The sequence below is a fragment of the Cnephaeus nilssonii genome (assembly GCF_951640355.1).
Source record: "Cnephaeus nilssonii genome assembly, chromosome: X".
NCBI lineage: Eukaryota > Metazoa > Chordata > Mammalia > Chiroptera > Vespertilionidae > Cnephaeus > Cnephaeus nilssonii.
In genome coordinates this window covers 127,594,716-127,613,689 of record NC_137071.1, presented here as the reverse complement: position 1 = coordinate 127,613,689, position 18,974 = coordinate 127,594,716, and the positions used below count along the sequence as shown (strand labels likewise).

At 51.8% G+C, this 18,974-nt stretch overlaps 1 protein-coding gene across 1 annotated transcript; it reads left to right on the top strand.

Annotated features, from left to right (window-relative positions):
* The first annotated feature begins 986 nt into the window (after window positions 1-986).
* Window positions 987-18,919, top strand: USP11 (ubiquitin specific peptidase 11). The gene is given in 22 exon segments (XM_079764979.1): window positions 987-2,858; window positions 2,861-3,032; window positions 10,079-10,188; window positions 10,377-10,507; window positions 10,778-10,895; window positions 11,278-11,423; window positions 11,528-11,589; window positions 11,710-11,809; window positions 12,187-12,360; window positions 12,993-13,151; window positions 13,525-13,749; window positions 13,865-13,948; window positions 14,068-14,162; window positions 15,139-15,345; window positions 15,989-16,041; window positions 16,226-16,468; window positions 16,567-16,637; window positions 16,838-16,950; window positions 17,696-17,845; window positions 17,938-18,053; window positions 18,226-18,314; window positions 18,400-18,919. Coding segments are annotated over 22 exon segments (2,940 nt in total). The 5' UTR covers window positions 987-2,674; the 3' UTR covers window positions 18,538-18,919.
* Window positions 18,920-18,974: the final 55 nt, after the last annotated feature.

The following is an 18,974-nucleotide window of genomic DNA, read 5'->3' as shown; positions in this document are numbered from 1 at the left end:
TTACCTCCCCTTCCTCCGCCCTAAACCCTGGGGCCTTCAAATGGGGTGGGAGGGCATGGGTGGGGGCCCTCCTAGTGGGGTTTGGGAGGTTGGGTTCCTGAATGCACCATAATCGCTGTATGAAACATTAAAAAGTCTGAAGTGAAAAATGTGATTGCAAATCCCTGTAGAGGTGAAGGTGGACTTGGCCCACGGTGAGTACTAGGACTTGGGCGAATTCGTGCCTGGTCCCCGCTGTCTAGGAGAGCACTGGGAGTGGGTCAGGGACCCGTCCTGACTATAACAAAGGCACCTGAGGGGTTGCACATGCACCAGTGGGACTCTGAATTGAAGCAGGGAAGGCAGGCTGGACAGAGGATGGGCTGAGAGGAGTTGGATTTATCCAAGAATATGAGGAAGCCAGGCAGGGTGGGTACAGGAAGGAGTAGACAGGCTGTTTGAAAGACACTTGGAAGGCCCAATAAAACCAGGCGGTGGGGAGATGAGGCAGGCCCAGTATAAGCACCACAAGTGAGACCGGGACACCTTGAGGCAAGCCAGTTGGAGAGAGACGTTTTGGACCACGGAGTAGGTAGGGGAATCCTAACATACTTGGATGAAAAATTGGGAGTGAGGTCATTAATAGAACTGGAAGTTTGGATTATTGGTGTCTGGGAAGTAATGGAAACCCTGGTGAGACATGGGTGAAATGATCCTGGAAAGGAAGCGGTGATTTTGAGAGTCAGAGATGGAATGGCACATCCTGGGACTCGGCCTAGTCGAGATGGCTCCTGTCCCACCATTTTGGGCAAAGCCAAGAACAGACTTCCAGGCAGAAGAGGTGGGGTGGGCAGAGCCAGGCAAACGCTGCAGGTCACAGCAAGCCTAAGTGGCCGGTTAATGAAGTCCGGCAGGAGGGGCCCAGGGGCTTCTAGTCCACAGTGTCTCAGCACTTGCAGCCTTATGGTTCCACGATGGCTGCCGTGTCCCCCCCCCCCCTCCCCCGCCTGTTTCCTTGTAACAGGTCTAACTTCCACAAGTTCCTCCACGCCTTTCTGTGCCACCCCTTGGCTAGAATAAAGTATGGCAGCAAAGGAAAATGAGGATCTTACAAAGGGGGACAGGATTGCCAGGCCAAACTTAAGAGTTCACAACTGCTCTGTAGGGTCATTGATGTGGGCAGAGGTTGGCCTCTGGAAGGCGGAGAGACCCAGTCCAGGTCTGGGGAGGGAGGCCTGTTGGATTGTAGGAAGGGCAGGCTACCCGGGTAAATGGGGAGGGGGAGTCTGCAGAGGGGCGATGAGAAGAGTCAATTCAGAGACAAGATGAGATGCAGCTGGGCTTGGAGAGCAATGTGCCAAGTGCCAAACTAAGGACACCCTGGGGACCACCCCAGGTGAACGGGTGCTCCCTTTTCTCCGTTTGCACAGCAGTTGTGACCCCCTCACTGGTGCCAGGTGTGGGCGGAGGGCTAGAATCCCAGGAATAAAGATAACCCCTGCCCCGCAGAGGTAGATTGTGCCTTGTGTGTGTGTGTGGGGGGGGTGGTGTTGTGCAGAGAAGAGGCTATTCTGGACACACCAGGGACCTGTGTGCACGGGCCTACAGATGTGGAAAGGCAAGGGGTGTCTGCCTGTGGGGATGGGTGAAGTGGAGGAAGTCACTGGCACAGACCCAGAACCCTGAGCCTCATGTGGGGAGTTTGGTGATCACTTGGGGATAGCGCATAGAAAGGTAGATGCAGGGAGCCAGAGGGGCCAACATACACCTGACACTAATAAAACACAGTGAACTATAATTGAAAGATGGAAGTTACCACCACCATGTAGGGCCAAGAGTCCTGGCAGAGAAAAGGATGGCATAGCCTAGCACAGTGGTTCTGAACTGGAGAGAATCCTGCCCTGCCCCCAGGGGACATTTGGCAACGTCTGGAGACTTGGCTACTGCAGTGGTTGTTAAACTTGGTCTCGGGATCCTTTTATAAAAAGTTGACATTCAAAATGCTTTTTTTTTTTGGTTTGTTTTTGGCTTGTGTTCCTGTAGCCTCTGGGAAATTCCACCGCACATGCAAGAGAGAATGACAGTGAAAATAGTTTTGCCTTTGGGAACTCCCTGGGGTCTCCTGAAGCGTGGAAAGCCCAGTGTGCGAATCTCTGGCCTGGCGTTTAAGGTCACAGCTCAGGAATACAGTTCTGCATACTGGCTGGGGCCAAGTGAATGACATTCCTGGTCCTCAGCCTGCCCCGCCGGGTGATGTTATCTGCTGCCTAAATACCTGCAATAAAGCAAGGCTATTACCAGTTATTGCTGTAACTACCTACAGATACACAGGGCCTGGGGCTGACTGGCCTTCAACATATTTGTCTAGATAATCTAGTTCCGGCGGGGAAGTGGCCCGCAGGCCTCGGTGGTGACCTGTTTTGTGTTGGGTTTTGAGGGAGGAGGAGAGCAGAGCACTGAAGGAAGGGCATTTTGGTCGTGCTAAGAAAAACATCGCTCCCAGGGTAGGGACCCGCGGTCCCCCGCAGAGCACGGCCCAGGGAAGACCCGGAACCTGTGTGTGCCTTTAGGCACTCCCCAGTACATCCCCGCCCACCCGGGAGACCCCTGCCTCCACATCCCAAACAACCGCTGGCCTGGACTCAACAGGGCGTTAGAACCCCACAAAACACCTTTGTCTTCTCTTAAAAGCTCCATGGGGAGGCTTCACCCTGCCTATTCACCGGCCGCACAGACCCCCGCCCCCGGCCCAACGCCGCCTAACCCGTGCACGCGCCTCACCGCGGGGTCAGACCCTCCGCGGAGTGGGGGGCTCCCTTTCCGTTTCCGGGACCAGAATCCGGAAGTGGCAGTTGAGGGGCCGCTTCCTATCTCCCACTGCGGGGGCTGAGAAGAGGGCGAACGGCGATGGCGTCGGTCGGAGGGAACCCGCCGCGGGGGGCTAAAGGTGGAGAGCCCCGGCGCAGGAGGATGCCACGGCCGGACAGACAGTGGTGCCAGATCGAGAGTTGCGAGAGCGGGCGGGGGCGTCCGCTGCGGGACGGCGAGAGCTGGTGAGGCCGAGCCGCGAGCCTGGCCGGGGGGACCGGGGGAGTGCTGGCTCCGGCGGGGGTCCGGCGCGGAGGTCCGGAGAGCGGCCGTGGGGGCGGGGGAACGGCTGCGCGCCGGAGAGGGAGCTCGGGCGGGGAAGTGCTTGTGAATGGACCGACTGGTCTGGGAAAGAGGCGGGGCCCGCGGCGGGGCCTCCCGCCTGAGAACCGGGTGCGATTGGCTGCGCGGGAACGGAGGGCAAGGCCTGAGAAGCGGCGGCCGCGGAGGTGGGCCCGGGCCTGCGCAATGGCGCCGGGAGCCTGGGAAGGGGGCGGTCTCCATGGCGGAGGCCGGGTTTGTGGCGTCACGTGGCTCTGGGGGAGGGGGCGGTCCCGAAGGCCCCGCGAGGCGAGGCGGTGACGTCACTCAGAAGAGCGAAATCCGAGCCCAGCGGCTCCGGGCGGGAGCGGGGAGCCCGCGCCTGGGAACGAGGCTCGTGACGCGGCGGGGGGCGTGGCCTGAGCCCGAGCGAGGCGGGGGGCGTGGCCTGAGCCCGAGCGAAGCTCTTGGCTTGGAGGGGGCGTGGCCTGAGGCCGAGCGAGGCGGCGGGGGGCGTGGTCTGAGCCCGAGCGAGGCGGGGGGCGTGGCCTGAGGGCGAGCGAGGCTGCGGGCGCGGGAGGTGGCGCCGCCGAAGCAGAAAATGGCGTCCTCGGGTGAGCAAAGTCTGTGACGCGGCGAGGTTTTTGCCTCTGGCGGAAGCCTCCTTCCCCGGACGGACGGGAGAAAGCGCAGGTGATTGGCACGGGAGGGGCCTTCCATGTTGCATCTGTTTTCGGTTTCAGTACTGTTTTGTTTGTGTCATCAGGGGGGAAAAGGGCTATTTTTTCAACATGTCAATGAATATCTCCATAAATCGCCTTGTTTCACTGGTTTCATTGCTCACCCGTGTTTCTGGGCTCGTTTTTTTCTCGCAGAGTTGCATCTCGATTTTTAAATCGGGAGCTACGTAAGCCCTAAACAGGTTGCATGAAACGTTTATTCTATCAAAATAAACGGTCCATGCAATGCAAAAATTCAAGGTCGCGAAAGACAAAAGATGAAGAACTATTCAAGATTGAGGGAATGAATGGGGTATTTAACGAGTCATAATAACCGAATGCAATGTGTGGTCATGGATTGGATCCTGGAGCGGAAAAAAAAATTAAAAATCAGGCTTTTTCCTCATAAAATTAATTTCCTCTCTTTGACTGTAAAAGATGTTCATGGGAAAACGGGCGAAATTTGACTGGTTCCGCAGATTAGATATTAGTACTGTTCGTTTTTTGCTTTCAATAATTGTGTGGTTATGAAAGAGAATATCTTAGCAGTACACGCCGAAATATGTAGGGGTCCCATCATGTCAGCAGCTTACTCTCAAATAGTTGAAAACTAGGTTATATTAAAATGGACTGAAACAGTGATCGAGCAAATGGGCAGGCTGTTAAATTTGGGGTCTCGGGATGAAGGGCGTACGGGAAGTCTTTGTATTGTGTTTGCAGCTATTCGGAGCATTTCAGAATTAAAAACAACAACAACACGTGAGCCATAAAACAAAATGTTCCATTCAAACACGCAGGTTCAGATTCAGACTTTTGCTTGAAATCCTCCTGGGCACCTCGCAGAGGAAAACCCCCCTCTCTGCGCCACAGGAAACGACTCTCCTGAATTCTTCATCTGTTTTCCCACCACCGCCCGCGTTCACAAATAGCACCTGTGGTCCAAGCTTGCCTTTTGTGGGGGCTCCGTGTGAGATCACATCGGATGCCCGCCGCGGGCCTCGCCTCGGGCGGTACGCGGTCCCCGCATGACGTCATCCGTGACGTTGCCCTTGATCCCTTGGTGAAGGTGCTCTCTGCCCGGTTTCTCCCTGGAAAAGCTACTCTTTCTCTCCTTCCATGGATGGGAATTCTTTTAAAAACATCGTCTTTGGCCATCCGTCACTCAGCATCCTGACAGCTCCCCGTCTCCCGCATGCAAGTGCTCACATTCTCTCCGGGACCTGCAAGGCTTGCTGGTTGGAGGCTGATCGCGCGCTCTGATTTCTCCCTCTCTCGGGGACCCTCCCCCTCCCCCTGCCCCTGCCCCTCCCCCTCCCCATCCGGCCATATTGGACTCTGGCTGTTGTTCCTGGAACGCTCCGAGCGGGCTCTCAGGTTCCAGCGGGCTCTCTGACCCGAGGGCCTTTGCAGGGAGGTGTGCGCGGCTGCCCGCGATCTAGAATCACGGTCCTGGTAAGACTAGATTCCTCTTACTGGGGAGACCGAGTCGAGGTTCCCTACATCGGGAATACGAACCTGAGCATTTTTTTTTTTAAAAAAAACCATCACGCTGTAGCTTTCCAGCAAGGAAAAAACCTCAGCCCGTGCTGAGAATAAACAACAATAACGGGACCGTTTTGGGGAGCCTTTTGGAGGGGTTCGGGGTTTCCTTTGGGGGGGGGTGTTGAAAATACCTTGGAACTGGATAGAGGTTGTGGTCGCGCAACGTGGTGAATGTATGAATTGCCGTATTGTTCGTTTTTAAAATGGTTAATTATGTTATGTGAATTTAAAAATGAGTGGGCTGTTTAAAAAATTGCCCCACCGGGGTGGGGGGCAATGGGGGGGATAAGGACACATACGTAATACCTTAACCAGTAAAGAAATTTTTTAAAAAATTACCCCACCAATGTTGGTTAAGTGTTAAAGCCAATTTATCTCTGCTATTGTGGATAATATGAAGCGGTTTTTTCTTAACTGCATTTTTTTTTTACGCTTTACCTCCTTAGGTAAGAGCAAAGCATCTCCGGGTTCTTTTTCTAGAGGTTTGCTGCAGTGGTCAGGAAATTGCTGTTTAGAAAGCAATTCGAATTCGTGGGCTAACCCCCTAAATCATACACCTCATGTCACTATTAATAATTGTACTTTCTGGGTTTTTTGCCAGCTGGCAGATGTGAGCAAGAGCAATTAATTTGGCCATCTGAACTGGTTGCATTTCTAAGAGAAACTTACATTTTTAAGAGTAAAGGCAAACCTCTGATATAGCAGAGCTTCCTGGGCAAATTTGCGTTTTTATGGCTCGTCCTCTTTATGAGGAGAGGGTGAGCCATCTACACACGTAATTAAATCAGGGAAAGGGGAGGGGGTCCGTGCAGAGTGCGGCTAATTTCCTAACAGGTAAGCAAGCGTGGGCTTCTTTGTTCAGGTAAAGGAAGGAGGGTGGTCGGACTCAGTGCTACAGGATAGATAGTGACGGGTGAAGGCAAAGCAGCGTGTTCATTGAAGACAAGGACCAGCCTAAAACTGTTGAGGCTTTTCTGTCAATGGAGAAAGCTGCACAGCTGAGGGGAATTCATTCATCATTCATTTAATGAAGACCCTGAGAGCTAGGTTGACGGCAGATTTCACACGTTTGGTTTGCCAACTGCTTGCTCTAGCTCTTACCCAAGGTAGGCTGTGCCTTGGCGACTGGATCTGCTTCTTCTGTAATTGAGTGCTTGTTCAGACTTTTCATGAACCGAAAGGGAAAGGGGGTTTGTGAATCTAGAATCCTGGAAGGTGTGGGGGGGGGGGGCGAAATCTTTTGCTAGACAGTCATTCACTCTACCAGTCTTTGTTGCTTGAGCATGAGTATGCTTTTTAGCTTCAAAGTAGGCAGTTATTGGAAAAGACTTACATTAGCATATCTAATTATATCTAATTATATGTAAGTATAATTAACCTAGGAAGATAAACTTTTTGTTTTGTCATTTTTTTAAAGATTAAGTTTGAAAGATGGAAGAGCTTTTCTAAAATATGTAAATTAATCAAAATGTTGGCGAATTTTAGATAAACCTAATCATGCCTATTGTCATTCCTTCTGTAGAGTGAAAGGAGCAGATGTTTGTTATCTCCCAGAGATCTTTAGGCATAAAAGACCATTTAACAGTGTCTTATTCTCAATTTGAGCCTAAATTTGAGAACAAGCATAGTTAGAAAAGACAAGATGTAAGTTGAAGTGAAGACAAAATATATATAGTAAACTTTGTAAAAACACAATGATAAGCAGCAAAGATTATTAAGAGCTTAACTTATTTTTCAAGCAAGGAATCGTTTTTAAAAATGAGTTAAGGTATTTTTTAAGTGAGCTGAGGGGATATCAGAAAACTCCAAGAGTTAATAATTTGGTAACAAAAAAGGGATTTCTAATCTGGGCGTAAGTGGATGTCATTTTACAGAAAAACGCCTAAATTCTCATTTTCCTCCTTTGGCACATCTAAACGCCTAAATTCTAATTTTCCTCCCTGCTAAGGCCCTCTAATTTTCCTCCTAAATTCATGTAACAATTTACAGTAAAGGATTTATTTGTATGTCTTTATATATGTATTTAGGCTTGTGCAGATATGTGAATAACCAGTTCAGAACAATATAATATTACATTTGCCATCTGAACAAGTGAACAAGTTAATTATGTCTCTTAATTTATACCTGTATTTCTATTTCTAGTAGTTATTGTACCTAGCATATTAACAAATTATGTAAATTATCTTAACCAAAATAACCAATTTTATTTTGTCTAGACACAGAGAAAACTGGAGGACAGCGAATCTTGTTCAATAATTTATTTCCATAAGCACATTTCAAAGCATTTTAACAAATTTGAAGAAGCACAAGTAAACATAAGTGACTTCAGCGAGATCAGTTGTATCTCTGTACACTAGCCAGAACAAATGAGAAAATTAAATTTTAAAGGAGGGCATTTACAGGAGCATTCCAAAAATAAAAATCTAATCCCTAGAAGTAGATAGAACAATGTGGGTACTTTTCAATCAAACAGTGATGACTCTGTATGACTGCCACCTGGGCTGACACATTATGAGACATCCCAATTTCAGAGATGTTAAAAATGTTTAAGTGTCTTTGAATTCAAGAAACATGGTAGTAATTTGTGTAAAACTTCAATCTTCTTTGAAGCCTTTAGAAATTCCGAGGTGTAGCCAGGTCTGGTGGTTTTGCTTAACCTCTATAAAGAGTGGCTTGAATGTTAATTTTCCTTAAAAATCTGCTTTTTTAAAAAAAAGTTGAATAATGCCTCCTTTTGTATTGAAAGTCCCGTTAACAATAAGTTCACTTAACTGAATAAATGAAGCTCATAGACTGTCAATAGAGGCAATGAAAACCTGGAAGGGAAAGGCTTAGGGTCAGTGATGGGAGGGAGGTTTGTGGCCGGAGCCACGGGGTGGGGAGGGTGTGTGTCTTTGGCAGGAATGAAGTGCAGGGTTGGGGGGGGGGACCCACAAAAATGGTTGCCTATTCAGGCAGCCACTTGTGACTAGCCCAGGATTTTTTCTCCTCCTCCATCCCCCACCTCGCTAATCCTTTTATAAACTGTAAACAAAGGGAAGTGGCCATTTTAAAGAATCCCCTTTATAGGGTTAAATTACTGGAAAACTTAACCAGCAAGTATTACCTATTTTTCATCAGTTTTGTAATTTCTTTAAAAGTGTGTATTTGAGGCTGTCAGAAATACCATCGCTGAGCAGGTTTGGGGGGGACAGGGATTGTGTGGGTGTACATGAGCTTTTGTGTTGAAGCCCTGGTTAACGTTTATTTCACACTTACTATATGTCAGCTATTTTTCAGACTGGACATTTTCTCAGGACATTTTCCAAAGGCAGATGCCATCAGCCCTAACTGTTTAACCTAACAGCCCTTATATATATTTTTTTATTGATTTTTTTTTTTTTACAGAGAGGAAGGGAGAGGGATAGAGAGTTAGAAACATCGATGAAAGAGAAACATAGATCAGCTGCCTCCTGCACGCCCCCCACCTGGGGATGTGCCCGCAACCAAGGTACATGCCCTTGATCGGAATCGAACCCGGGACCCTTCAGTCCGCAGGCCGACGCTCTATCCACTGAGCCAAAGCGGCCAGGGCCTAACAGCCCTTATAAAAGTTCCTCCTGTCAAAGAGCTAATGGAGCTGTATACTTAACTGTATTATAAAGCCAAAAGAAATCCTAAATACGAAAATGATGAGAAATGGTGATATGTGGTCTTTGAAGAAAAACCTTATGGTTCTTTTAGCATTGAAATTTTTTTTTTCAGTTTCTGAGCAGATTTTCCGAGTTTACTAATCCATTTATTGGCTGAAGATTTTTGCCTCCATTTTTGGCTTGTTACAAACGCTGCCCAATTGACGAAGGGCTAAAGCCTAATAACATTAGCTGCAAATAATTTAACCGTTTTTTGAGCCTATACCACAGACTAATAAATTATTGTTTATTCTATAATAAAATCTCATGTTTCCCCAGCACTGTGGGTGTGGGGTTTTTCCCTTTTTTGAGCACATCTTCTTTTATGAATCAAATTTCTTCTAGTACCCTAAGAAGTTAGGTAATCTCACCCTGGCTGGGTTGTTCCATTGGTTAGAGCCGTGGTCGGCAAACTGCGGCTCGGGAGCCACATGCGGCTCTTTGGCCCCTTGAGTGTGGCTCTTCCACAAAATACCACGGCCTGGGCGAGTCTATTTGGAAGAAGTGGCGTTAGAAGAAGTTTAAGTTTAAAAAATGTGGCTCTCAAAAGAAATTTCAATCATTGTACTGTTGATATTTGGCTCTGTTGACTCATGAGCTTGACGACCACTGGGTTAGAGCATCCCAAAGGCTAAGGTTTCTAGTTCTATCCCTGGTCAGGGCACATACAACAATCAATCAATGAATGCTTAAATAAGTGGAATAACAGATGGATGTTTTTCTTTCTCCCTTCCTGTCTCTGTCTCTCAAATCAATAAATTAAAAACATTTTTAAGTTAGGTATCCCAATCTGAGTTTCACAGTAAAAGTTCTGCTTCTGATTTTTATATGATGCTGAAACTACTTCTAAATTTGAATTCTAGGAGGAATTGCTTTTTAATTGAGATATAATTGACATATAACATTGTGTTGGTTTCAGGGATGTATGAAACTTGTCTTGATTTATAATGTGTTGGTACTTTTAGTTGAATAACCTTGGGAAGTGGTAAAACTAACCCCCTGCCAACCATGTGACACCCTGTTACTTCTCTGGTCCAGGTTCCTTGTGGAGCGGAACTGGTACAAACAGTGGGAGGTGTACGTGCAGGTAGAAGACGAAGACCCCAGCATCATCCCTGGCTGTATCAACAATGACAAGCTCTTTGAAGGTACCCTGCCTCTGCCTCCCCCAGCAGCCTGGCCCTGGAGTTCTTTTCCCTTCCGTCCCTCCAAATGGTCATAGCCCCTTCTCTGTGTTAGGTTATTGGGGACGTGGCCAGATGGCTCATCACTTTCCTTCCCTGATTCTTCCTCTGCCACCTCCCCCCTCCCCCCCCTCCCCCCCCCCCCGCCACAGACAACATAAACTGGCACCTCAAGAAGGGACTGGTGGAAGGTGAGGACTATGTGCTGCTTCCCACCACTGCTTGGAATCACCTGGTCAGCTGGTATGGCCTAGAGCATGGCCAGCCGCCCATTGAACGCAAGGTATTGTGGGTGGGGAAGGTGCTAGGAGGTAGATTTGGAGGGAGGGAGGGGGTAGAAGGAAGGCCTGGTGGGCCCAAGATGGGTCCAGATCCATGTGTGTACATGTGTCTCCACATGTACCGTATAGATACACCTGTGCCCACACTCCTCTCCCCTCACATGATACAGGTGTCTGGTGTATCCCCTGTGTGTTGGCCTGTGCGCCTCTGACCTGAGAGGGCTGTGTGTGTGTGCTGTGTGGGTACACTGTGTGTTCTATTACCCTGCCAGGTTGTGGATTTTCGTGGCGTCTGTGAGGTCGAAGTGTACCCAGTAGAACTACTGCTTGCCCAGCACAGTGATATGGACACACCTCATACCGCTCAATTCAGCCAAAGAGACTCCCTTGGTGAGTCTAAGGGCCGTGAGTGAGCTGGACTTCCCAGCCCTGTGGGTCATAGTTCAGTGACCTAACAATGCATGGGGTTCTGCTGTGGCAGACAGACAGAGCACTGGGCAGAGTTCAGAGGACTGAGAAGTCAGTGGTCAGGTGGGGCAGAGCCTTGAGGGGTCCCGAGGGGATGTGAGCTGCTTCTTAGCGGTGACGCTGATGTGGCGGAGGGTATCTGCTGTGTGTCGCAAGTCCTGAGTATGGGTCAGCCACTGGAGGTTGACTGGGAACAAGGTTATGGCCAGGGTCTTGTGGGGATGGGGTGGGGTCTGGGGCCAAGATGGGGTTGGTTATTCAGGATCCCAGGGCGACCTCGAATGTGTCCCTTCTCTCTGTACAGACCTAGTTTTGCGGACCGCTCAAGACCAGTTCGTGGTGAGCCCCCAGGAAGAAACGCGGCTCTGGGTCAAGAACGCAGAGGGCTCCTTTGAGAGGCTGTGCAACACACGTGTCACATTGTGCGACGCTTCCCTCGAGTCTGGGCAGGTAAGAGGGGGAGGGCCTGTCTGCTCCCCAGCCGTGCTCAGACAGGGAGGGGAGGGCTGGTGCCCATCAGCCTTTCCCGTCTCTCCCGCTCTCCCCCCAACCAGGTGGTCGTCATGGAGACCCGAAGCAAGGATGGCACCTGGCCCAGCCAACAGACACGCACTGCGTAAGCCCTTGGGGTATCTGGTCCAGAGCGGGGTCTGCAGTAGGCAGAACAATGGAGCCCCCGAGCACAGCTCACCTGCACGTAGTAGGCCCTCAGCTGACAGTTTCTCACCCACCACAGGAGCAGCGGGCCGAAGGAGGAGGAGGAGTTCCAGGGCCAGCCGGGCATCTGTGGCCTCACCAACCTGGGCAACACGTGCTTCATGAACTCGGCCCTGCAGGTGGGGCCATTAGGGCTGTGACAGGCACAGCCACAGGGCTGGGCTTTAGGCAGTGGGGGCTGAGGACAGGGTCTTCGGGGCAAGGGGCCACAAGTCTGACCTCACATGTTCACGTTCCTTCCTGAAACATCAATAGCTTCTCTTGCGCTCGCTTCCCGCTTTCCTTTTTCTTCTCCCTCTTGTCACTGCATTCTCCCTGCTCCTGAAATGCTGTCGTCTTCTCTCCCCTACTCCCGCACCTTGCCTTCTCTCATCCATCCTCCTGCCCCTTCCCTCTCCGCCCCCTTCCTTCTCACTTCCTTTTCTCGGTTCCTACCTTGGTCACCTCTCTCTCTCTTTTCCACCTCATTCCCCTGGCCCTGCCCCTGCCCCTGCAGTGCCTCAGCAACGTGCCCCAGCTCACCGAGTACTTCCTCAAAAACCGCTACCTGGAGGAGCTCAACTTCTGCAACCCGCTGGGCATGAAGGGCGAGATTGCAGAGGCCTACGCGGACCTGGTGAAGCAGGCCTGGTCCGGCCACCACCGCAACATCGTGCCCAATGTGTTCAAGGTGCGACTCGGCCCTGGGCTACCCTTCCCCCCACCACACACACATACATAGACACACTCACACGCACACACATACACACTGAGTGGCCAGATTATGATGATCTCTGAACGCATAATAATCTGGCCACTCAGAGTATGTGTGTGTGTGTGTGTTAAGAAGCCCAGTGCATGAACTCATGCATGGGTGGGGTCCGGCCAGCCTGGCCAGGGGGAGGGGACATGGCGGTTGGCCGGCCTGCCTGCTGGTCGAACTCCTGGTCGAGGGGACAATTTGCATATTAGCCTTTTATTATATAGGATATACACTGAGTGGCCAGATTATTATGTGTTCAGAGATCATCATCATCTGGCCACTCAGTGTACACACACACACACACACACACACACACACACACATATATATATTTTTTTATACTTCCCTTGACTTCTAACCACACACACACACACACACACACACATATATATATATATATATATATATATATATATATATATATATATATATATTTATACTTCCCTTGACTTCTAACCACACACACACACACACACACACACACACACACACACATATATATATATACACTTCCTTTGACTCCTAACCTCTTGCACTGCCGGCCCTGTCCGCCTTCTCAGACCAAGGTCGGCCACTTCGCATCCCAGTTTCTGGGCTACCAGCAGCATGACTCGCAGGAGCTACTGTCATTCCTCCTGGATGGGCTGCATGAGGACCTCAATCGTGTCAAGAAGAAGGAGTACGTGGAGCAGTGTGATGCTGCTGGGCGGCCTGATCAAGTAGGTGCTCCTGAGAGCCCCCCATCCTGAGCCCCCCCCTGCCATCCTGAGAGCCCCATTAAAGCCACTAGGGCCTCTCCCTTGGGGATTCTCTGGCTTCCCTTAGGATGTCCTACATCCCAGTCCCAACCTTGGTTGCAACACCATATCTGCCCTCGTACCCCACCCAAAGTTAACCCTCACCCAATCTGCTGTACAAAACAAACCCCAGCCCTGATAGCAAAGGCTCCAGACGGCCCTGGCCCTGGCCATAAGCCTACCTCTGAACTTTACCAGGGGCCCTAACCTTAACTTGAACCCCATGCATATCCACCCCAAACCATGGCTCCCCTACCCCGAGTGACTCCGCCACCCACCATGATGCTGTCAACAGGAAGTTGCTGTGGAGGCCTGGCAGAACCACAAGCGGCGGAACGATTCTGTGATCGTGGACACTTTCCACGGGCTCTTCAAGTCCACGCTGGTGTGCCCCGATTGTGGCAACGTGTCTGTGACCTTTGACCCATTCTGCTACCTCAGTGTCCCACTGCCTGTCAGCCACAAGAGGGTCATGGAGGTCTTCTTTGTCTCTATGGACCCCCGCCGCAAGCCAGAACAGGTATGGGGACATGAGGACATAATGAGGCACGTGTAGTCAGCTCGTCTGATGACTCCACCCTGCCTCAGGTTCCTGCACTAACTCCCTGCTCTTTTGTGGTCACTTTCTCCCACAGCACCGCCTCGTGGTCCCCAAGAAAGGCAAGATCTCGGATTTGTGCCTGGCCCTGGCCAAGCACACTGGTGTCTCACCAGAAAGAGTGAGTGAGGCTCTGTGGGTCGAGGGCGGGCGGGTGGGATTCAGGGACAGGGCGGTCAGAGGGCCTGCGGAGGGAGGCCTTACAGACTGACCAGCCCCTTCACGGCATCCTGTTCGCAGATGATGGTAGCCGATGTGTTCAGTCACCGCTTCTATAAGATTTTCCAGCTAGATGAGTCTTTGAGCACCATTTTGGATCGCGACGATATATTCATGTGAGTGAGGGGCCCGGGGAGATTGGGGCTCCTCAGCGATATCTTTTGCTTAATCACGTTCCCTCTCCCCTCCTCGTCCAATTGACAGACACCTGCCCTACACAAGGCTTTGGCCACGTGCCTCAGTGGGGTAGGGGCTTGGGGCCAGCAGTGGAATGGGTGACAGATCCTAATCCAGTGCATCTTCTTCCTTGTTACGTGAGGGGGTTCCTGATTCTTCTTTATTTTATTCAGCTCTTATTGAGCACCTCCTATGTACCACTGACCTACACTCCTTTCTCATACTGCAGTCCTCAAAAACGCTAAATGCTTTCTGAACCTGAGAACATTCAAAACATTAAAATCCTCGGGTAGCTAAAATAGAAAGTGGTTCATGAGTACAGAAGTTCTTTGTAACCAAGGAGTGTTTTCCAAAAAGAAAACGTTCGTTGTTTTTTTTAATATATATTTTTTATTGATTTCAGAGAGGAAGGGAGAGAGAGATAGGAACATCCATGATGAGAATCATGGATCGGCTGCCTCCTGCACACCCCCTACTGGGGATTGAGCCCACAACCCAGGCATGTGCCCTTGACCGGAATCGAACCTGGGACCCTTCAGTTCGCAGGCTGACGCTCTATCCACTGAGCCAAACCAGCCAGGGCAAGAAAATGGTTTTAAATCCCTTCATCAATAAAAGTTTTTATTCACTCCCTAGTGAATAAAAGTACTTTAGAAACATCCCATAATGTACTTTAGAAACATCCCATAATGCACCATTTCAATCATCCAACCATTTGCAAAGCGAACAACACTGGGAGACTTAAAATCAGTGGGAAAAAATAGCAGGTGAGGATTTAATCCTCAGCAGGTAAGGATTACAAAAATAAAGCTATTTTCAGACTGCGAGGGGTGAGTGAGTGGAGCAACTGGGTCAGAGTCCGAGCGTCCCTCTTGGGTGTCCTGATCGGGCATGGCCTGGTGTCTACCCCCGCAGCTACGAGGTGTCAGGCAGGTCTTCTATCACGGAGAACACCAGGGAAGACGTCGTGATCCCCATCTACCTGCGAGAACGAACCCCTGCCCGTGACTACAACAACTCCTACTATGGCCTCATGCTCTTCGGACACCCGCTCCTGGTGTCTGTGCCCCGGGACCGCCTCTCCTGGGACGCCCTGTACCACATTCTGCTGTACCGCCTCTCGTGAGTTTGCCCTTCGGGGGACGGGGGTGGGGTCTCAATGAAACCTGGTGTCTAGCTGCTTGGCTACCATCTCCCACCCACGGCGACAAGACAGCTCACACTTCATACAGCCAGAGAGGAGCATGTAGGCTTTTGCTTTGTCTAAACCTCTGGCTTGGCCGCCGCCTCTCCTAGGAGCTAGGGATGCAGAGGTGAGGAAAATGGTCACGATCCAGACAACTTCATCTTGTGCTCATTGTCTTCTCCTCGTACAGGCTCGCTTGCTTGTGTCTTCACCGGTGGGTTTTCATTGGGTTTACAATCCCGAGTCCTTACCGAGTGTAGCAGAGCACGGCGCTTGGCGTCTGGCTTAGCCCTCCCTCATGTTGCACTTACAGATCCACTCCTCACAGGCCTTCCCTGCCCAAAATTAACAGCAGATCAGGCGTCTGCTCGCCAGGGGCTCATCCCACTTAAGAGCCACACTCCTTCCCTCACTGAGGCACACCAGGTCCTCCGTCGTCCGGTCGCGTCTTCATGCGCTTCTGCAACCGGACGACGGAGGACCTGGTGTGGGTGCCCATCAGGGCTGCCCATCGCAGGCAGAGTCGGATCCTGGGCTCCGCCCTGCGCGCCTCCTGAGAGTCTCCTGCTCTCTCCCTAGACGCTACGTGACCAGACCCAGCTCCGACGATGAGGATGATGGCGACGAGAAAGGTGAGGAAGGAGGCGAGAGGCTAGACGAGGCTGAGGGTTTGTATAAGCGGTTCCGTAGCCAGAGGAGGGTTAGGAGGAGGGGGTCAGGGTAAGCCTGGCTCCCGTAGAGTCCACCCGGATAGTCGCTACCACTCGCCCACTCGGCTGCACACACACCTATCTCTGACACCCTACCCTATCCTAGCAGACACAGAGGCTGGGAAGAACATCCCCAAGCCTGAAAACGTGGCTGGCGGCAGCTCCCAAGACCCTGGGCCGGAGCAGGCTGGGCCCAGCTCTGGAATCGCTAGTGGGAGCCGGGCCCCGGCGGACAGCTCCCCTGGACCATCTGACTGGCCCCAGCGGCGGCGCAAACACCTGTTCACCCTGCAAACGGTGAACTCCAACGGGACCAGCGACCGCTCCAACTTTAACGAGGATACTCAAGGTTTGTCCTTCAGCTGCGATCCGGGGTGCGGGGATAGGGGGCCGGCAGGAGGGGGTTTCCTTGGCGGCAGGGCCCATGATCCCCTCCCTCGCCCCCAGCCCAGCCCTATATCGCCATCGACTGGGACCCAGAGATGAAGAAGCGGTACTACGACGAGGTGGAAGCTGAGGTAAACGAGGTCTGGGGAGGGGGGCGCGGGAGGCACTTGAAGCTTTGTCCCTTTGTCCCTTAACTCCTCACACATCCACCCAAGGCCTTCAAGCTGTGGCCACAGCGTTCCTGTTCAGGGCCTCAGATTCCTGTCTTCAAAGTCCATGCTCTAAAACACTCTTTTATCTGCCCACACCCGCGGGCCACTCCCCACTGTAGGGCTACGTCAAGCATGACTGCGTGGGGTACGTGCTGAAGAAGGCTCCTGTGCGGCTGCAGGAGTGCATTGAGCTCTTCACCACCGTGGAGACCCTGGAGAAGGAGAACCCCTGGTGAGGGAGCGGGGCCTCGAGGGCTCTAGCTGGGTGGGACCGCCTGCCCAGGTCCCTCTACCTCTGAATATACCTCTTTCTCCCCCGGCCCCCCTCACTCAAACCCTCGTGCCACTCTGGCCACCAACACCCCAACTGTATTCCCACCTCGGAGCCTTCGCCAGGGCTATTCTTTCTCCCAAGAATGCTCTTCCTCCGGTTCTGGCCCGGACTCCTTCATTTTATTCAGGTTTCCTATCCGATGTCAGCTTATCGGATGTTCTCTTACTACCCCGTCACCTCCCTCTGTGACCTCACAGTGCTCTTTTCTTCCTGGCTGGGCATTACTCTTTCTGGCTCAGTAACACCACTCAGTCACATCCTAGATCCCCTTTTGCGTCATTATTTGTCTTAATCTGTTCGAGTAAACCCCCTGAGGCTGAAGACAATGGTTATAATAGTGTGGGGTATGCAGTGGGTGCTCAATAGATCCTTGCAGAATAAACAAAACAGGAAGAGAGGCCCAAAGAGATCAAGCCGGTCTCACAAACAAGAGCAGCAAGGAACAGAAATACAGTGGTGCCAAAGGAAGCATATATAGAGCAGGTAATTGGTGAGCCCTTGAATGACACGCGAAGAGCACACTCGACTAACCAGCAGGCTAAAAATAAGATCAGCACCTCTGGACTGGACAGGGCCCGTGAGGGCCACCTGCTACAGAGCACGCCCAGAAGGTGTCTGTGCTGACTCGGACTCTTGTCTGCAGGTACTGCCCCAACTGCAAGCAACACCAGCTGGCCACCAAGAAGCTGGACCTGTGGACACTGCCCGAGACGCTCATCATACACCTGAAGCGCTTCTCCTACACCAAGTTCTCCCGAGAGAAGCTGGACACCCTTGTGGAGTTCCCTATTCGGTCTGGAGCCCAGGGAGGCTGGCTGGGGGGGGGGGGGGACAGCGGGGAATGGGGACAGGGCAGGCTAGTATTAACCTTCCCCTCACCCACAGGGACCTGGACTTCTCCGAGTTTGTCATCAAGCCACAGGACGAGTCAGCCCCAGAGCTGTACAAATACGATCTCATTGCCGTGTCCAACCATTATGGCGGCCTGCGCGATGGACACTGTAGGTGGCAGGGGCATGTCCTGGGTCGGGTGGGGGGGGGTCATGATGTCCCCGCGGGGTGACTAGATGTATGAGCCAATGCTGGGGTCCTCAGGGTGGGAGGAGAATAGAGCGAACCTGGACACCTCTTAGGGGCCAGGCGTGGGTGAGGACAGTCCTCCCTCTCTTCCAGACACAACATTCGCCTGCAACAAGGACAGTGGGCAGTGGCACTACTTTGACGACAACAGCGTCTCGCCTGTGACGGAGAATCAGATTGAGGTGTGTGACTTCTGTCCTCCCTCCTCCCCTTCTCCCGCCCCTCCCTCCCCCCTGACCCACACTGACTGCGGTGCTCTCCCTGCAGTCCAAGGCAGCCTACGTCCTCTTCTACCAACGCCAGGACGTGGCGCGTCGTCTGCAAACCAAGCCCCAGCCTGGCCAACCTGACCCCCCAGCACCTCCTGCCTGTGACCCCCTCTCTGAGTCCATGGATATAAACTGAACCACCTCGGGCCTACAGCAGGAAAGGAAGCTCTCTCTGCTCTCTTCCTTCCCCCTCCGCTCCTGTCCTCTTAACCGCGTAGGTGCCCGTGCCAGGCATCACAGGCTTAGTTGTGGCTACCGTTCTCTTGTGCCGCCGTATTGCTTTTTCCCGGGAAGGAGAGGCTGTGTCCCCTCCCCGCAGTGTGTGTCCCTGCCTGTGTGTGCCCCGTAGAGCGTTAACCTCCCCGTCTCTCCTGTATTTATGGTTTTTCCCTTTCCCGTGTCGTTCATCTGGGGTGTACTGAAGGGGGGTGGTGGTACACCTCAGCACAGAGTGTATTTTCTTATTGAGACCCTGTACTTTGCGCCGTGTATATATAAAGTGCCAGTGTGTCCCCTCGGCACTATGGGGTTGGTTTTTTTGTTCACGTGCTCACCAAGCACCTGTGCTTCTGT